This window comes from Hippocampus zosterae, chromosome 5 (genome assembly GCF_025434085.1).
Source record: "Hippocampus zosterae strain Florida chromosome 5, ASM2543408v3, whole genome shotgun sequence".
Classification (NCBI taxonomy): domain Eukaryota; kingdom Metazoa; phylum Chordata; class Actinopteri; order Syngnathiformes; family Syngnathidae; genus Hippocampus; species Hippocampus zosterae.
In genome coordinates this window covers 11,515,134-11,528,127 of record NC_067455.1, presented here as the reverse complement: position 1 = coordinate 11,528,127, position 12,994 = coordinate 11,515,134, and the positions used below count along the sequence as shown (strand labels likewise).

Here is a 12,994-nt window from a genome sequence, read left to right as displayed (position 1 = left end):
ATGTCTCACAGTACTGCCAATGTTTGCATTTTTAAATCATAATTTCTACTAGCAAATCACAATGTCCAGGCACTGGCGGGCTACTCAAGTGGTCTTCACGGGCTACCTGGTGCCCGCGGGCACCATGTTGGTGACCACTGATCGCAAGTGTATATTTACTTTAACAGCTTGTCAGATTATATGCAAAACCTTGCCGAGATATTACATCATACTTATGAGAGACTTGGTTTTTTTAAAGTGTCTTTTATTTCATGGCAATTCAAGTTAAAAACATTCCGTTTTTGGAGGTAATGAAAAAAACATTACATTTACTACTGTTATACTGCATATATATATATATATATATATATATATATATATATATATATATATATATATACATATACCTTATACCTCTTTAAAATCACCAACGGACTATCAATGATTAAAAAAAAGTCAAAAGGCATTTTGAACAACTTCATTTAAAATAATCAATAAGATTTCATAAAAACATTGAGAGTGTCCAATTCCATTGAAGACGGCAAGATTGGCCAATGAGAGCGTAAAAACAGAATGCCGTGTTCAAATGCAATGTTGTGATGTGCAGCAATTTGAATAAGAACCTGATTTGCATACGCACAACTATGCAGTTCGATCGGGTGAATGCTTCATATCCAGCCTCGTGTCGACAGAAACCGGTCAATCATATCAAAAGACCTTGCTGGCTGGTCATAAGGCAAAATATGTCCACCTCCTCTGATAATGACCTGCATGATAAGAAGTCACATTTGACACTAGTAGTACACTAGTGGGAGTGGGTCAAGAGCTCACCTGGTAGAACTCTCCCACTTGTCTGACGTAACCGGCCACCTCCGTGTCGTCGGGCTGAAGCTTCCAGGGAAAGCGCGGCGCCGTCTTGTAGTCGGCCACTCCGGTCCAGTTGACGGTGGGCAAGAACCGCTCGGTCAAAGGAGCCGCCACGATCACGTCCAACTGACCGCTGTAGATCAACACCTGCGTGTGAGGAGGACAGGGTGAGTCTCTTAGGCCAAATAGGCCATGCTAGGTTCTTAAATTACTCATTCATGAGTGACTCGGCCCATTTGTCCATTTCCAAAAAACAAATGTGGCTCTTGAGCAGGGTTAATTGCTTTAGTATGTTCAATTTAATTTTGTTTTGACTTTTACTTTTTAAATTTTGGAATTTCAGCCACAAGCACTGCTGTCGCCCTGGACCAGAATCATCTGATGGAGCTTTTTTTCATTGGCTGACACTTCTACACAACAAACATTAAAAGGACCAAATGGGTTTTCAAACGGCTAATGATTGTGCGGGAATACCGAAATAAATAACGTTTTAAATCACATTTAAAAATCAACCTCCAAGACTCATGTATTACCTGCATACGTTGAAAACAAAGCACATTTTTGCTCTAATTATAGTTCATTTTATTTTGTTTTGTCAACTTAAAATATAATTTCTTTTTATTGTTTTAAAAGCATCTTTGTTTCTATTTAATTTCATGAGCGAAAATATCTGTCAAATGTTGTTTATTTATTTTTTTTGTAACTATGACATGCTTGCTCCTAAGCACACATTTCTAGCTACACCATTCTATGTCCGAAATGATTATTCCGTTTCAAATCCTCACTTTGTAGTGGTCCATGAGCACACCCAGCCAGGGCTTGATGCTCTTCATCACGTCCTGCATCAGGTGCTTCTCCACCTGCGAGCCATCGTGGAATTCCAAGTTGCCCACGTGGATGGCGCGCCGCACCTCTGGGAGCGTCACAAACATGGAAAAGTATTCCTGGTCTTCGGGTTCCTGATGTAAAACATGTAGATGGAAATACGGGGGATGCTTCATTAGGAACGACTGAGGTGTATCTAAAAATAAAAATCTACCTTTATAAAGTTAACTTTTGTTACTCTTTCGACAATTGGAAATGACTACATCTCTTGTTTTGCGTCGAGTGTAAACGTGGATACCTCACACAATTGCATTCAGCCCTAAATGTGACAAGCGTAAACGGAGTTTTAAGGTAGTATTTCTGAGTACCCGACATAACATGTAGTTGTAGTAGTTGGTGCAGCCTGTTGCATTCTGGAAGAAGGAAGGGTACTCTGTCAAGTCGCCATTCAGCAAGCTGTCGAAAACCTGACAGGACAGAAAGAGGAATACAGATAGAGCACAATTCATTAGCATATTGTGGAAAACTTCATTTCAATAGTTCCATTCAAAAGTTGGTGCTCATACAAATTCTGGAATATGTTCCAGAATGACATATCCTACCTGAAATATATTCTCAAAAGTAACTGTATTTTGTAATACAGGCATCACATTTTTTTGAAATTTTTTTTTTTTCAAGTAGTAAACAAAATAATGAAAAAAAATGTCATCATGAAATATTTCAATGTGTACTGAATCCATGTATAATTCACTTTTGAAATTGAACTTCTGCAAAAACATGATATTTGGATCATCCATATTCTACATGCAAACCTCAAAATATTATTTAGACTTTCATTGCATGTGCCGGTTTAACTAATGAAATATGTCTACATCGCTCAGTGATAATGTTGAAAATGAAATTGTAGTGTACCTTAAACGCCTCCACCCACTTCCGCTGCTGGATGAGCGCCACGCCCAGGTCGGTCTGCTTGTTGACAAACTGTTTCTGAACTTCATCGATCATGCCTGTTTGGTACAAAAACTCACCGTAGCCACCCAGCATCTGGGAGATGTGAGAATGTTTCATTATTTCCCGCGAATGACGTGTGACACTCGTGTCGGCGGATACCGACCATTTCGGGGTCACACAGGCCGTCGCCGATGGCCATGCCCTTGAAGTTGATTTTGACCTTGGCAGTGGGGTTGTTTTTATGGATGTAATAAGAGATGGCAGGAACGTACTTCCCTGCATAAGACTGCGGAGTCACACGGAGAACACGTGATGGCTTTTATTGTTTATTGACAGACATTGCGGAGGTGCATGTTAATCCAACAATAAAACTAGTCCATTTAGTCACAATGGCTTGAGGCCTTTTCTCTCTAAAGTGTAGCGGGGTGGGGTAGAAATCTACTGGGAGCTTTACGCTCATCTACCTCTCCTAGATATCATTTAACTTAATGTTAGGAGTTAATTTGAACTCTAACTGGATGAGAGAACTATTTATTTTGGGGAACGTCTTTTTTTGGCCAATAGATCAGTTTCATGTGACATATGCATACATTAAGTCTGGCTGCGCGTGCATCTTGGAGGCAGAAAACACACGCTTGTGAGTCGTAAAACACTGAAACTTCTCTACAATGAAACCTACATGTTTGAAAATACCCCCTAGTGTGAAAAAAATCTTCATGCATTAAGACGTTCCCTCTCGTCTACTTCCCCCCCACAATGAAAATCACCCCTGTTGCGTAATGCGAAATCTTTTTCTCCACCCTTGCCTCGCAATGACGTTCATTGCAACGAAAACAAGCCTTCCGCAAGAGTCGAAGCCAACCTCAGCATGCCAGAGCGATCTCTGGTGCTTTGTTCGAAAATGGCAACAGCAACCACCACACTGGCTTACACATGCACTGAGAAACGAGGAGGCAATTAAGAACGCTCGTCTTTGTACACGCCAGTGACGTCATTAAGATGCGCACGCATCTTGGGGCAATGTTTGCCAACGTTGAAACTCATCTATACAATTTCAAAATGTTATCATGTATTTTTTTTAATCATTTTATGATTATTATTATAGGAAGGAGATCTAACTCTCACAACTCCACTATACATGCTAGTGTGCCCAAACAATCGCATCTAAGACCTCCAGCCATATGTTTTGTTTCCGAAGGAAATGGCAAAGACTTGCCTCTCCAGTGGCAAAGAAGTCATTGGACTGGTATTCGGGAAAGAGCTGGAAGAACTGGACCAAAGCACTTGGAAACCAAGAGAATAAGAAACGTTTCAGTTGCAAGCGTACTAAAGTGACGCAAGAAATGGAAGGAAGTGTTGCACCTGTACAGATCTCTGCCAACATCATCCTGATTCTGAGCATAACCGCGGTCGTCGTCAGTAAAGCTGAAACCTGTTCCGACCTGGCACACAAAACAAACAAGAGGCTATTAGGAATATTCTTTAAAGCGCAATGATGTAAACACAATACTTACTGGATTGTCAATGTATAACACAGAATATTTCAAGGTCCAGGCGTAATCCCTCAGGTCCACTGCAAAGACACAAACATTGTTAATTTAATTTAAAATACACTTGCGTGCGTGCACTGCGGTTGGTCCAAAAAAGAAGCAAACGTTTTTTTTCCACTTTCCATTTTCAATCGGATTCTATTCAAGTTGATGTTCTGCTTTCAAATTGATTGGATTTTCATTCTAATGAATTCTAAAATCGATTTCTTATCTAGTTATCAGCACGTGCCTGTCCGAGATTTAACTCGGGCAATTCCACATAGTGAAATCCTGATGCTGAAAATCATGTGCTGCTCACTGTCAGACCACTGAACAAGCTTGTCAAGTGCGCTTGTAATATTCGACAATGTAACACTGATGGCAGCTTGTGTATTGATACTGCAGCTATGACATTACAAACTGTTTACATTTGGAGTTGTGCTGACTTTAGTTTCACTGCTTTAGATTAGCGCAAGATGATATTGAATTTTGAAGCAAATAGTACACAAGCTATTTGTGTTACTTTACAATACGAGTATCTGGCAAAGCCTGGTCTTGGCCACGCTACTATATGACAATAGTGTATTTATAGTGTGTAAAAAAGCAATATTTAAATGTTACTCGCACTTGAAAACAAATATTTAAATATGATTTGTCTGAGTTTGGAGGTTTTCAATCAAACATGTCAACGTCATCAGCACGGGAGTCTTTTTCTTACCCGTCATGTTCTTATAAACCACATAGGGTCCGTGTTCCACAAAGAGGCCGAACATGGATGTCCCTCCGGGGCCCCCTTGCAGCCACAACAGGACAGGGGCATTTCCAGCAGGGGACGGCTGTAAGAGTCACACAAAATAATGACGTGGGATTTCAGCAGCATCTTGTTTTTTTTGTTTTTGTTTTTTATTTTGTTTAACAGGATTTCACCCCCCACTTTGTGCACACTTTCGTGCCATTTTCACAATGGCACGTGTGGTTCATCTTTTGTGGATTCGCCCAATCTTTATTTATGTATTTATTTATTGCATAAAAACAAAAATGAAGAAAAAAAAACAGAGGCCGGCATACTAAATGTAAACCTTTTTTTCTTCCACAGATTCTATAAGTGGGTCAATAGGCCCACAACATAACAAAAGGGTTAAAACAGGTTTGTTTTGGAAATGACAACAACAATCAGAATAACAATATTGTGCACTTATTTTTTATTGCATAGGTTTGAACTTTGAGTGTTTAAGCAAGAGAGAAATGTGAGAAAATGTTAATGGCGAGGTTTTACAGACTTAAAGGAATGTAGTATCAGAATGGTAAACTAAAAAAAAAAAACACTTATCGCAGTTTATTTTTTGAACGCAACCTCTGCGATAAACAATGGAAAACTATATTGTTAACACAAGTCTGTAATAGAATTCTTGACCATTGCATGCCGCAGACATGTTATTACACACCTAAATTTGAGGGGTAAATGCATCATATGTCTCCTTTAGTTTCTCAATGAGTAATGCACAAGTATGAGAAAGCTAAGCAGCTAATTCCAGCATAAACATGGTGCTGTTTGGACTAATTTGAGATTACCCTGAGCGCTGGGAAGAACCAGAAGAAGAGGTTACTGTTGTATTCCTTGTTGACAGTGAGATAGCCAGCATAACTCTTCACGTTTTGACCAGGGAGCTCTCCAACTACACTCAATTTCCTTGCTGGAACAAACAAAACGTCAAGATTATTTATTACAACTTCAAAATGTTAAAACCAATCAGCAGATCTTGGGAACAGTTTTCCACATTTCAGTCACGTCCACATTCGTAAAATTCCACACATTTTAAGGTAAAATTCTCAAATTTGAGAGAAATTTCACAAGTTTGAGTGACAGGACTAGATATTTATTTTCCTAAATGATACAGGTTTGATAGGAAGGATATATCGCGTTGTCGAGTTGTGTCATGATACAAATACAAATACAAATCTACCTTCGTCAATGGCGCCCTTCTCCAGGTAAGGAGTGAGAAAGAGAGGAACTCCGGGGTCCACACCGTTGAGGCTGCTGACATTAAGTGACTTTCGACAGAAAAAGGACGAGCATCGGCGTGTTTGGACTGGAACCTGAGCGCCACACAGTAGTAACAGGACACCCACTGTTTCCATCCACGTTCTGCGAATGTTTCGTCGGCACAAACGTTAAATCCGCCGACATCAAATGTCAGCATGCAAAAAATTATGTATTTATTTTTTAATGTAGTAAACTCACCCCATGTTTGTTCAACAAATCAGTCCTTCGGGCATGCAAAAGTAATTCCCGTGTCAGGTGATCAGCTGAAAGGAAATATCACGTGATCGTTTTCACGTGATCGTTACCACGTGATGCAGGACTCTTGCCCCACCAATTTTTGCTTACAGGAGGATCATAAAACAGACAGAAAACTATTTTACGTTGGTTCTTTTCAGATTGGTTGGGTGTTTTTATGAGGCCCACATGACACTGTTTCGTCGAGGATTAGCTGGTTATTGGATTCAAGTGTTGTCTTGACAAATACTTTTGTAAAACTACATTTTAGTTACCATAGTAGCCACTAGTAGCCACCAGGTGGCATTGTCCACAAATAATTTTTCATCATTTCACAACTAAGATGATCCAGTCCTCCTCTATATTATGAATCATCACGGTTTGAAATTGGCATTTGACAAAATTGCTTTGAACATTGGCTGAAAATGTGTTATTTGAAATATATTTTATGTAAAAACGCAAGAAAAGTAGTCAAACATAATTGCTATTTATGCCCGTTCTTTGTTTTTAATTTTGCACAATTACTGTAACATCAGAAAAACGAATCAAGTTAATGAAAGGAGACCACAATTAAAAAAAAAAAAGATTGAATTGTTTCGACTATTAATGAGCACTTATGTCGCCAAACTTTGTCTTGCACTTTTCCGCTTTCCACATCCAGTTATGAAATCAACCCAAGCAAGTCGTTTGGCTGCATGTTGCAGAGCAAGTGCTTTATTTTCAGAATGTAACTGCAGCAATAATGTTGAACATCTGTACAAATGGCCCAAACAAGCCGACATTGGGGACACAGAAAATGTACAAAGTTATGCAGGCGAGGGTCAGGGTCAGTTCATGACATATAAACAACGTATTTAAGCGCTGAAATGAGCCTCGACGTATGACAAAAGGCAACAAGTGCTGTATGCAAACATTATTTACACACATGTGCCACACATGTATTCCCTTCAAAAAGAAAGGTAGTTGCATTACATGTACATGATTATAGAAATCCATAGTCTTATGTACAATATTTATAGTTTCACACTTAAAATTATACAAGTATTAAGAATCATTCTTGTACACAAGAGAAGGACTCAACTTTTTTTTTTTGCATATAAAGCAACACATAGCTTCTTTTTTTCTCCCAAATGTTATCAGAGTGCAGGGGTGGCCACATTTGGCCCGTGACAGGATTTGATACCATGCAACTCCAAATAAAATTGAACTTAATTGTTTATTTTTAAAAAAAGGTCCACAAATGCTTGCAATATATAAAAAACGAACACTTGTATCGCATGTTTTTTGTATTGCCCTGAGGACTAAAATTCAAGAGGTTCCCCACCCATCATGACATCTTCCTTCCTGAAACATCAACATACAGGGGATTGATTTGGAATGGTCTCATCCAGGGATTCTCAAACTTTTTCTGTCCAGGGACCCCTAACAGGAAATAAATGTTCCAAGGTGGCTCTCATATAGTCTTTGCAGGAACAAAGACATATTGACGGGAAGAATATAGTTTTTATGCGATCAATTCCTAATGCGATGACATTAAAGTCAAAAGTTCAACAAAGACAAAGTAAGATTTTTAACAATTGAATTTCACAACGACAAATTTATTCCTGTAATGTTGCACCTTGTCAGGGGGTCACGTTGTGGGTGCGGTTTCCTTCAGAGGGTCATTATGACTGTGGACCCAAATCACATGTACTGTTGCCTCATATTACGTCTACACAACAAATTGTTCAATAATTAATTCTCAAGTCAGAGGCCGGTAAGAACTGTTTGTTCAAATATTATGACACTTATTTTAACCCTTTCAGGAACAGCGGATACTACAGTGGACAGCTTACCATGTTAACAGGTTACAGGGTGCATGAGAGGGTTAAAAGGGGGATTGGTAATAAAAACAATGCTTGCAATAACTCTACATTTGTAAACGTAAAAGACAATTTGCAATTTTTCACTCATTATTTTCCGGACCCCCAAACTGCAACTCCTGGGCCACGGCCAGTTTGAGAACCACTGGTGGAATGATCATCAAGAATTGGGAATTCAAAGGTGAAATAAAGCCCTTCTCTCAGGAAAAAAAAACTTCCCTACTGCATATGTAGAAAAAAAACTGTACTGCAAAATGTTAAGACGTGAGGTGAGATAGTAACAGAGGAATTTTGCTTTGCAAATAAATGTCCTTCAATTAAGACCCAATGGATTAGAAAGCCAAAGATGTTTCTCGCTGGTGTATTAAAAAAAAGGGAAAGGGGTCACTGAGCATGACTTGGTTTCATATGGCTATTCTACCCTCTGGCGCTGCAGAGGACAAAGTGCATAGACAGCTCTGCTTGACCGGACTGTACAACACAGTGCTTTAAGAGAGCTCACGTCGACATTCCTGGTCACAAAGTGGAAGAAAAGTTCCCGTTTCCTCTGAAGGGGGGCACGTACAGTATGTCGCCATTGAGTTAAAGGCAAGAAAAAGGCCTGAGAAAGATGAAGGAAGATATTGTCATGAATCACAAAGAAGAAATTCATGACAAAACGCCAATAAGAGGCAAAAACTATCAATAGCGTCATGAGGCTGAAATAGATATGAGTGAAGATGAAGAAAATAAGCGAGGTACATTGGGACATTTGGGAAATCATTGGCATAAACTGCTCCTTTTTCAGAAATACAAAATCAAACCAGTTATGCACGACAGAGGTGCTCCCTTACACGGGCATGCCCTTTATTTTCCATATGCGGATTTCATCCGGCCTTCCATGCCAAGTGTAAGAGAATGAATACAACCTCAGAGGAGTAGGAGCATATTTCAACAACAAAAAAAAATTGAAAAAGTGCTCATTATTTGTAATAATAAAGATTAGTTTGATCGTTGCATCATATTTTGTCCCTCAAGAGGACTTTGTAAAAAGTGTTCGGAAAACCTTTCCCCACCCTTGAGTTAAAGCTTCGGGTGGTCCCGGAGAAGATTGTTGTGACTCTCAAGCTGCCTCGCTGCGATCACAGTGTTTAAAAAACAGTTTGCGGACATTGTTTTTTTGTTTTTTTGTTGACATGATCCACAGAGTGCTGTATTGCTTATCCCTTGAGCACAATGCTATTACCATCACAATGTTTATATGATTCTTTAAGACTGGCAGGAATGAGGTTAACCGTCTTAAAGGGAAGGAAATGATGATAAGCTACAGCCCATAAAGATGATTTATTTAGTACCGTTGCATGATCCAGATTTAGATTTTGATCCAGAAGTACAACTGCACAATGACAGATATGTTTGCCTATTGATAGCAGTGGATTTGAAACAATAGATTTCACCCAAAATATGGCATTCACCTTTCAGGGATAACAGCTATTCTACATATAGTAGAATGCATCCTGCTATCTTTGCTTTTGTCTTGTAGTGTCATCGCGATGTATTTTGCGTTGGGGTTTATTGAGAATTCTGTCCCGATATAGACATACTCTACATAAAATGGCTGGACCGCCTCAACGTTAAATAGCATGCAGTGGTGCCTTGACTTACAAGTTAACGGAAATGCCATAAATCTACTCAAACGCTAGCCACCGGGGGCAGTATAAGAGTGAGGAACAGACACAAAGACAGTGACTGAGAAAGCTGCATTATTAGCTTTTGCTCTCGGAGGATAAAGAATATACGCCCATGAGAATTGTTACATCGTCTACATGTGTTGCTGCACTGTTAGTGTAAGTGTTAATTTCTGTTGCTTGAAGGATTAGGACGGTGACAGTGTTGCTAGTGGTGAGCCTGTCTATGGCATTTTGCATGCTGTGTTTGCATTAAGATAGCAGACTTTCTTATGTGGTTGGTTTAAATACACCAGATATAATTTTATTATATAATTTATATATTTATTTAAGGTCAGTTTGACGGTAAACCTCGACTGCGAGTGGCAAGAAACAGCTTGACGCCTCATTTTTTGGAAAAATTGTTGACTGTTTGTTGATTGTTGAAGTGTTGTCCCACCCCCTCCAGCCCGCCCTGACAGCACTTGGTAGCTCCTTCAGCCAGAAACTGTTACACCCGCGCTGCAAGAAGGAGAGATACCGACGCTCGTTCCTACCGACTGCTGTCAGGCTGATGAATAAAAAATAACAATCATAATAATAATAATAATTAAATGATGTGAAGGAAAATTGTAAATAGTACTGCGATTTATCCATTTGTGTTCATATTGTATTTAATTGAAAGATGTTTGTTGTTTTTTTTCTGTCTCCTTTCTTCTTTCTACATACATTCTTGCTGCTGGAGGCTGTAAATTTCCCCAGTGTGGGACGAATAAAGGATATCTTATCTTATCTGACTATCCGCCATCCTACTGCATGCTGTGAAGTGAGTGGAGTTCGCCGTGGCCGTCTCACACTCGTGTCTCAAATTTTTGCTTACAAATAAAAGCAAAAAATAAAAAATAAATAAAAAATCAGCTAAGCGACAGCTCCTATCCGGGAAAAAATCGGCAGTTGCGTCACTTCTAAACCAAGGCACCACGAGGCAAATCGATCATCCGATCACATATTTACGGTTTTCATATCCACTGTGGTGGTGTCTACAGGCAAATCAAAGAATGTCATTTCCGAAATGCTTCTGGACCGAAAGGTACTTAACAAACCATCCGAAGCTTTGCCCAGGAGGATTTCGTAGCCTTTTGTAGAAAAAAAAAGACTGTAAAATTCCAATTCAAATAAACCAGAGGTCAATTCTGGAACGAATTGTCTTCTATGTTATAGGTTCCACTATAAAATGAGTTTCATTCTAGTTTCCTACTAAATACTTGTGAGAACATGTTAGGTACCCACATAGAAAACGATTAACTCATGACCCAGTCCATTGGTCAAAAAGAGAAACTTTAAGAGATGAAAGCCTCCAGTCTCTTCCCTCTTTTTCCAGGAACGCTTTGGTCCATTTTGTACCGATACAATTGGGGAGGGGATTACCAATGCTACCAGCATAACTCAAAAGCAAATGTAATTAAAAAAAAGGCAACATACCATCAAACGTACACATTACAGGGTCTATAAAAATACATATCATGGCTACTGTAAAAAGAACAGCCTTGGAGGCCTTTGAGGTTTTTCTTGATTTTTTTTTTAGGTGGGGGTCGGGGGGGGGGGGGGGGGGGTGGTAGGCTTGGTTTTACCACCAGGGCTGTACAGTCTTTCTGCTTCCCTAGTGGATGGAGTTGATGTCTGTTCGGCTGTTGGCTTGTCCGTGCACACTGCTGCCTCCTACGGTCGTGGTGGACGTGGTGATGGTGTTGTGCTGAATGACCTGCTGCTGCGTGCAAGTTGGAGATGGACTTCCTGCCGGACTGCTATCTGGACCTGAGAATACATCGCTGGGGATGGTAAATGACCTTCAGATTACGGGCCGACCGATTAACAACTCTTTTAAAATCGTCAAAAATCTGCTTGCTTTAAAAAAAATAAAATCATCTACCGCTCAAAAATAGGCAGATCTCTGTTGCAAAGTTAACGAAATACTGCACAAAATAATATAAAATAGTCAAATGTAACTCCGATGTTTATTATAAAATGTGCTGGGTTTTTATTTGTTTGTTTTGTTTTGTTTTCTGCTCCCTTTCCACTGCACGCTGCCAATAAGCCACACAAACCTCATTAGCTAGTCTGCTCACCTGAGTGCACAGGGGCTTTGAAGCAGCAATTCGCCACTATTCACTACTCAAGCTCACATTTTCTCAGCTTGTTCTTCTACTCTCATGCAAGACTCGCGAGGACTTTTTTGAGCCCTCTTTGGATTTTCGTTTTTGACTAGAATATTTTCTTCTCGGGCGGCACGACTGATTTGCACATCGGCCTCACGGTGCAGGGGTACAGGGGTCGATTTCGGGCGCCATCCTTCCTGTGTGGAGTTTGCATGTTCCCCCCGGGCCTGCGTGGGTTTTCTCCGGGTACTCCGGTTTCCTCCCACATTCCAAAAACATGCATGGCAGGCTGATTGAACACTCAAAATTGTCCCGAGGTGTGATTGTGAGCGCGGATGGTCGTTTGTTTATGTGCGCCCTCCGATTGGCTGGCAACTGGTTCAGGGTGTTACCCGCCGACTGTCCGAAGACAGCTGGGATGGGCTCCAGCACACCCCCGCGACCCTTGTGAGGATAAGCGGATTAGAAAATTGAGGGCCCGAGCTGGAATTTAACCCTGCACATCTGCACTGTGAGGCAGACACGCTAACCAGTCAAAAACCGGGGACCCCACGGAAATACCACTTTTGCATAATTTATGAGAGAATGGGCAATTCCAAAAATCAATAAAACTTCTTTTTTAAAAACGGTTTTAAAGACAGTGCAGTGTTTTGTCTCCCTGATGCGTCCCCAATGGATTTTGTAACTTTTATTGTCCAGGCACCGGAACTTTCTCGCTATTCTATTTTTATTTTATTTTTCCCACCACTCGAAAAGCAATGACGGAAGAAATGCTTTTTTTGCAAGTGTAAATGCCATCGCGAGCTGGACCAAATGCTCTTATGGGACATATTTTACATGTCACCATAGAACGTAGGTTGCACATACACACCTCTATCCAAAGAAAGACAGATTTTAAACA

General features: G+C 40.1%; 2 protein-coding genes across 3 annotated transcripts in view; both read right to left on the bottom strand.

The window, feature by feature from the left end:
* Positions 1 to 645: 645 nt before the first annotated feature.
* cpvl (carboxypeptidase vitellogenic like) lies at positions 646 to 6,553 on the bottom strand. The gene is made up of 13 exons (XM_052066618.1): positions 6,394 to 6,553; positions 6,116 to 6,297; positions 5,724 to 5,845; positions 4,870 to 4,987; positions 4,137 to 4,195; positions 3,985 to 4,064; positions 3,839 to 3,905; positions 2,786 to 2,908; positions 2,584 to 2,715; positions 2,040 to 2,138; positions 1,632 to 1,805; positions 811 to 993; positions 646 to 746 (listed from the first exon to the last, which is right to left on the bottom strand). Exons 1-13 carry the CDS (start codon positions 6,396 to 6,398, stop codon positions 648 to 650), a joined length of 1,443 nt encoding a protein of 480 aa, XP_051922578.1. The 5' UTR covers positions 6,399 to 6,553; the 3' UTR covers positions 646 to 647.
* Positions 6,554 to 7,112: 559 nt separating this feature from the next.
* The window catches only part of creb5b (cAMP responsive element binding protein 5b), a 59,341-nt gene continuing 53,459 nt past the window's right edge, over positions 7,113 to 12,994 (bottom strand). For both annotated transcript variants that reach the window (XM_052066616.1, XM_052066615.1), the window contains exon 11: positions 7,113 to 11,752. In XM_052066616.1, the coding sequence (XP_051922576.1) occupies positions 11,598 to 11,752 (155 nt within the window). In that variant the 3' untranslated portion in view covers positions 7,113 to 11,597. The remainder of the gene's footprint in view (positions 11,753 to 12,994) is intronic.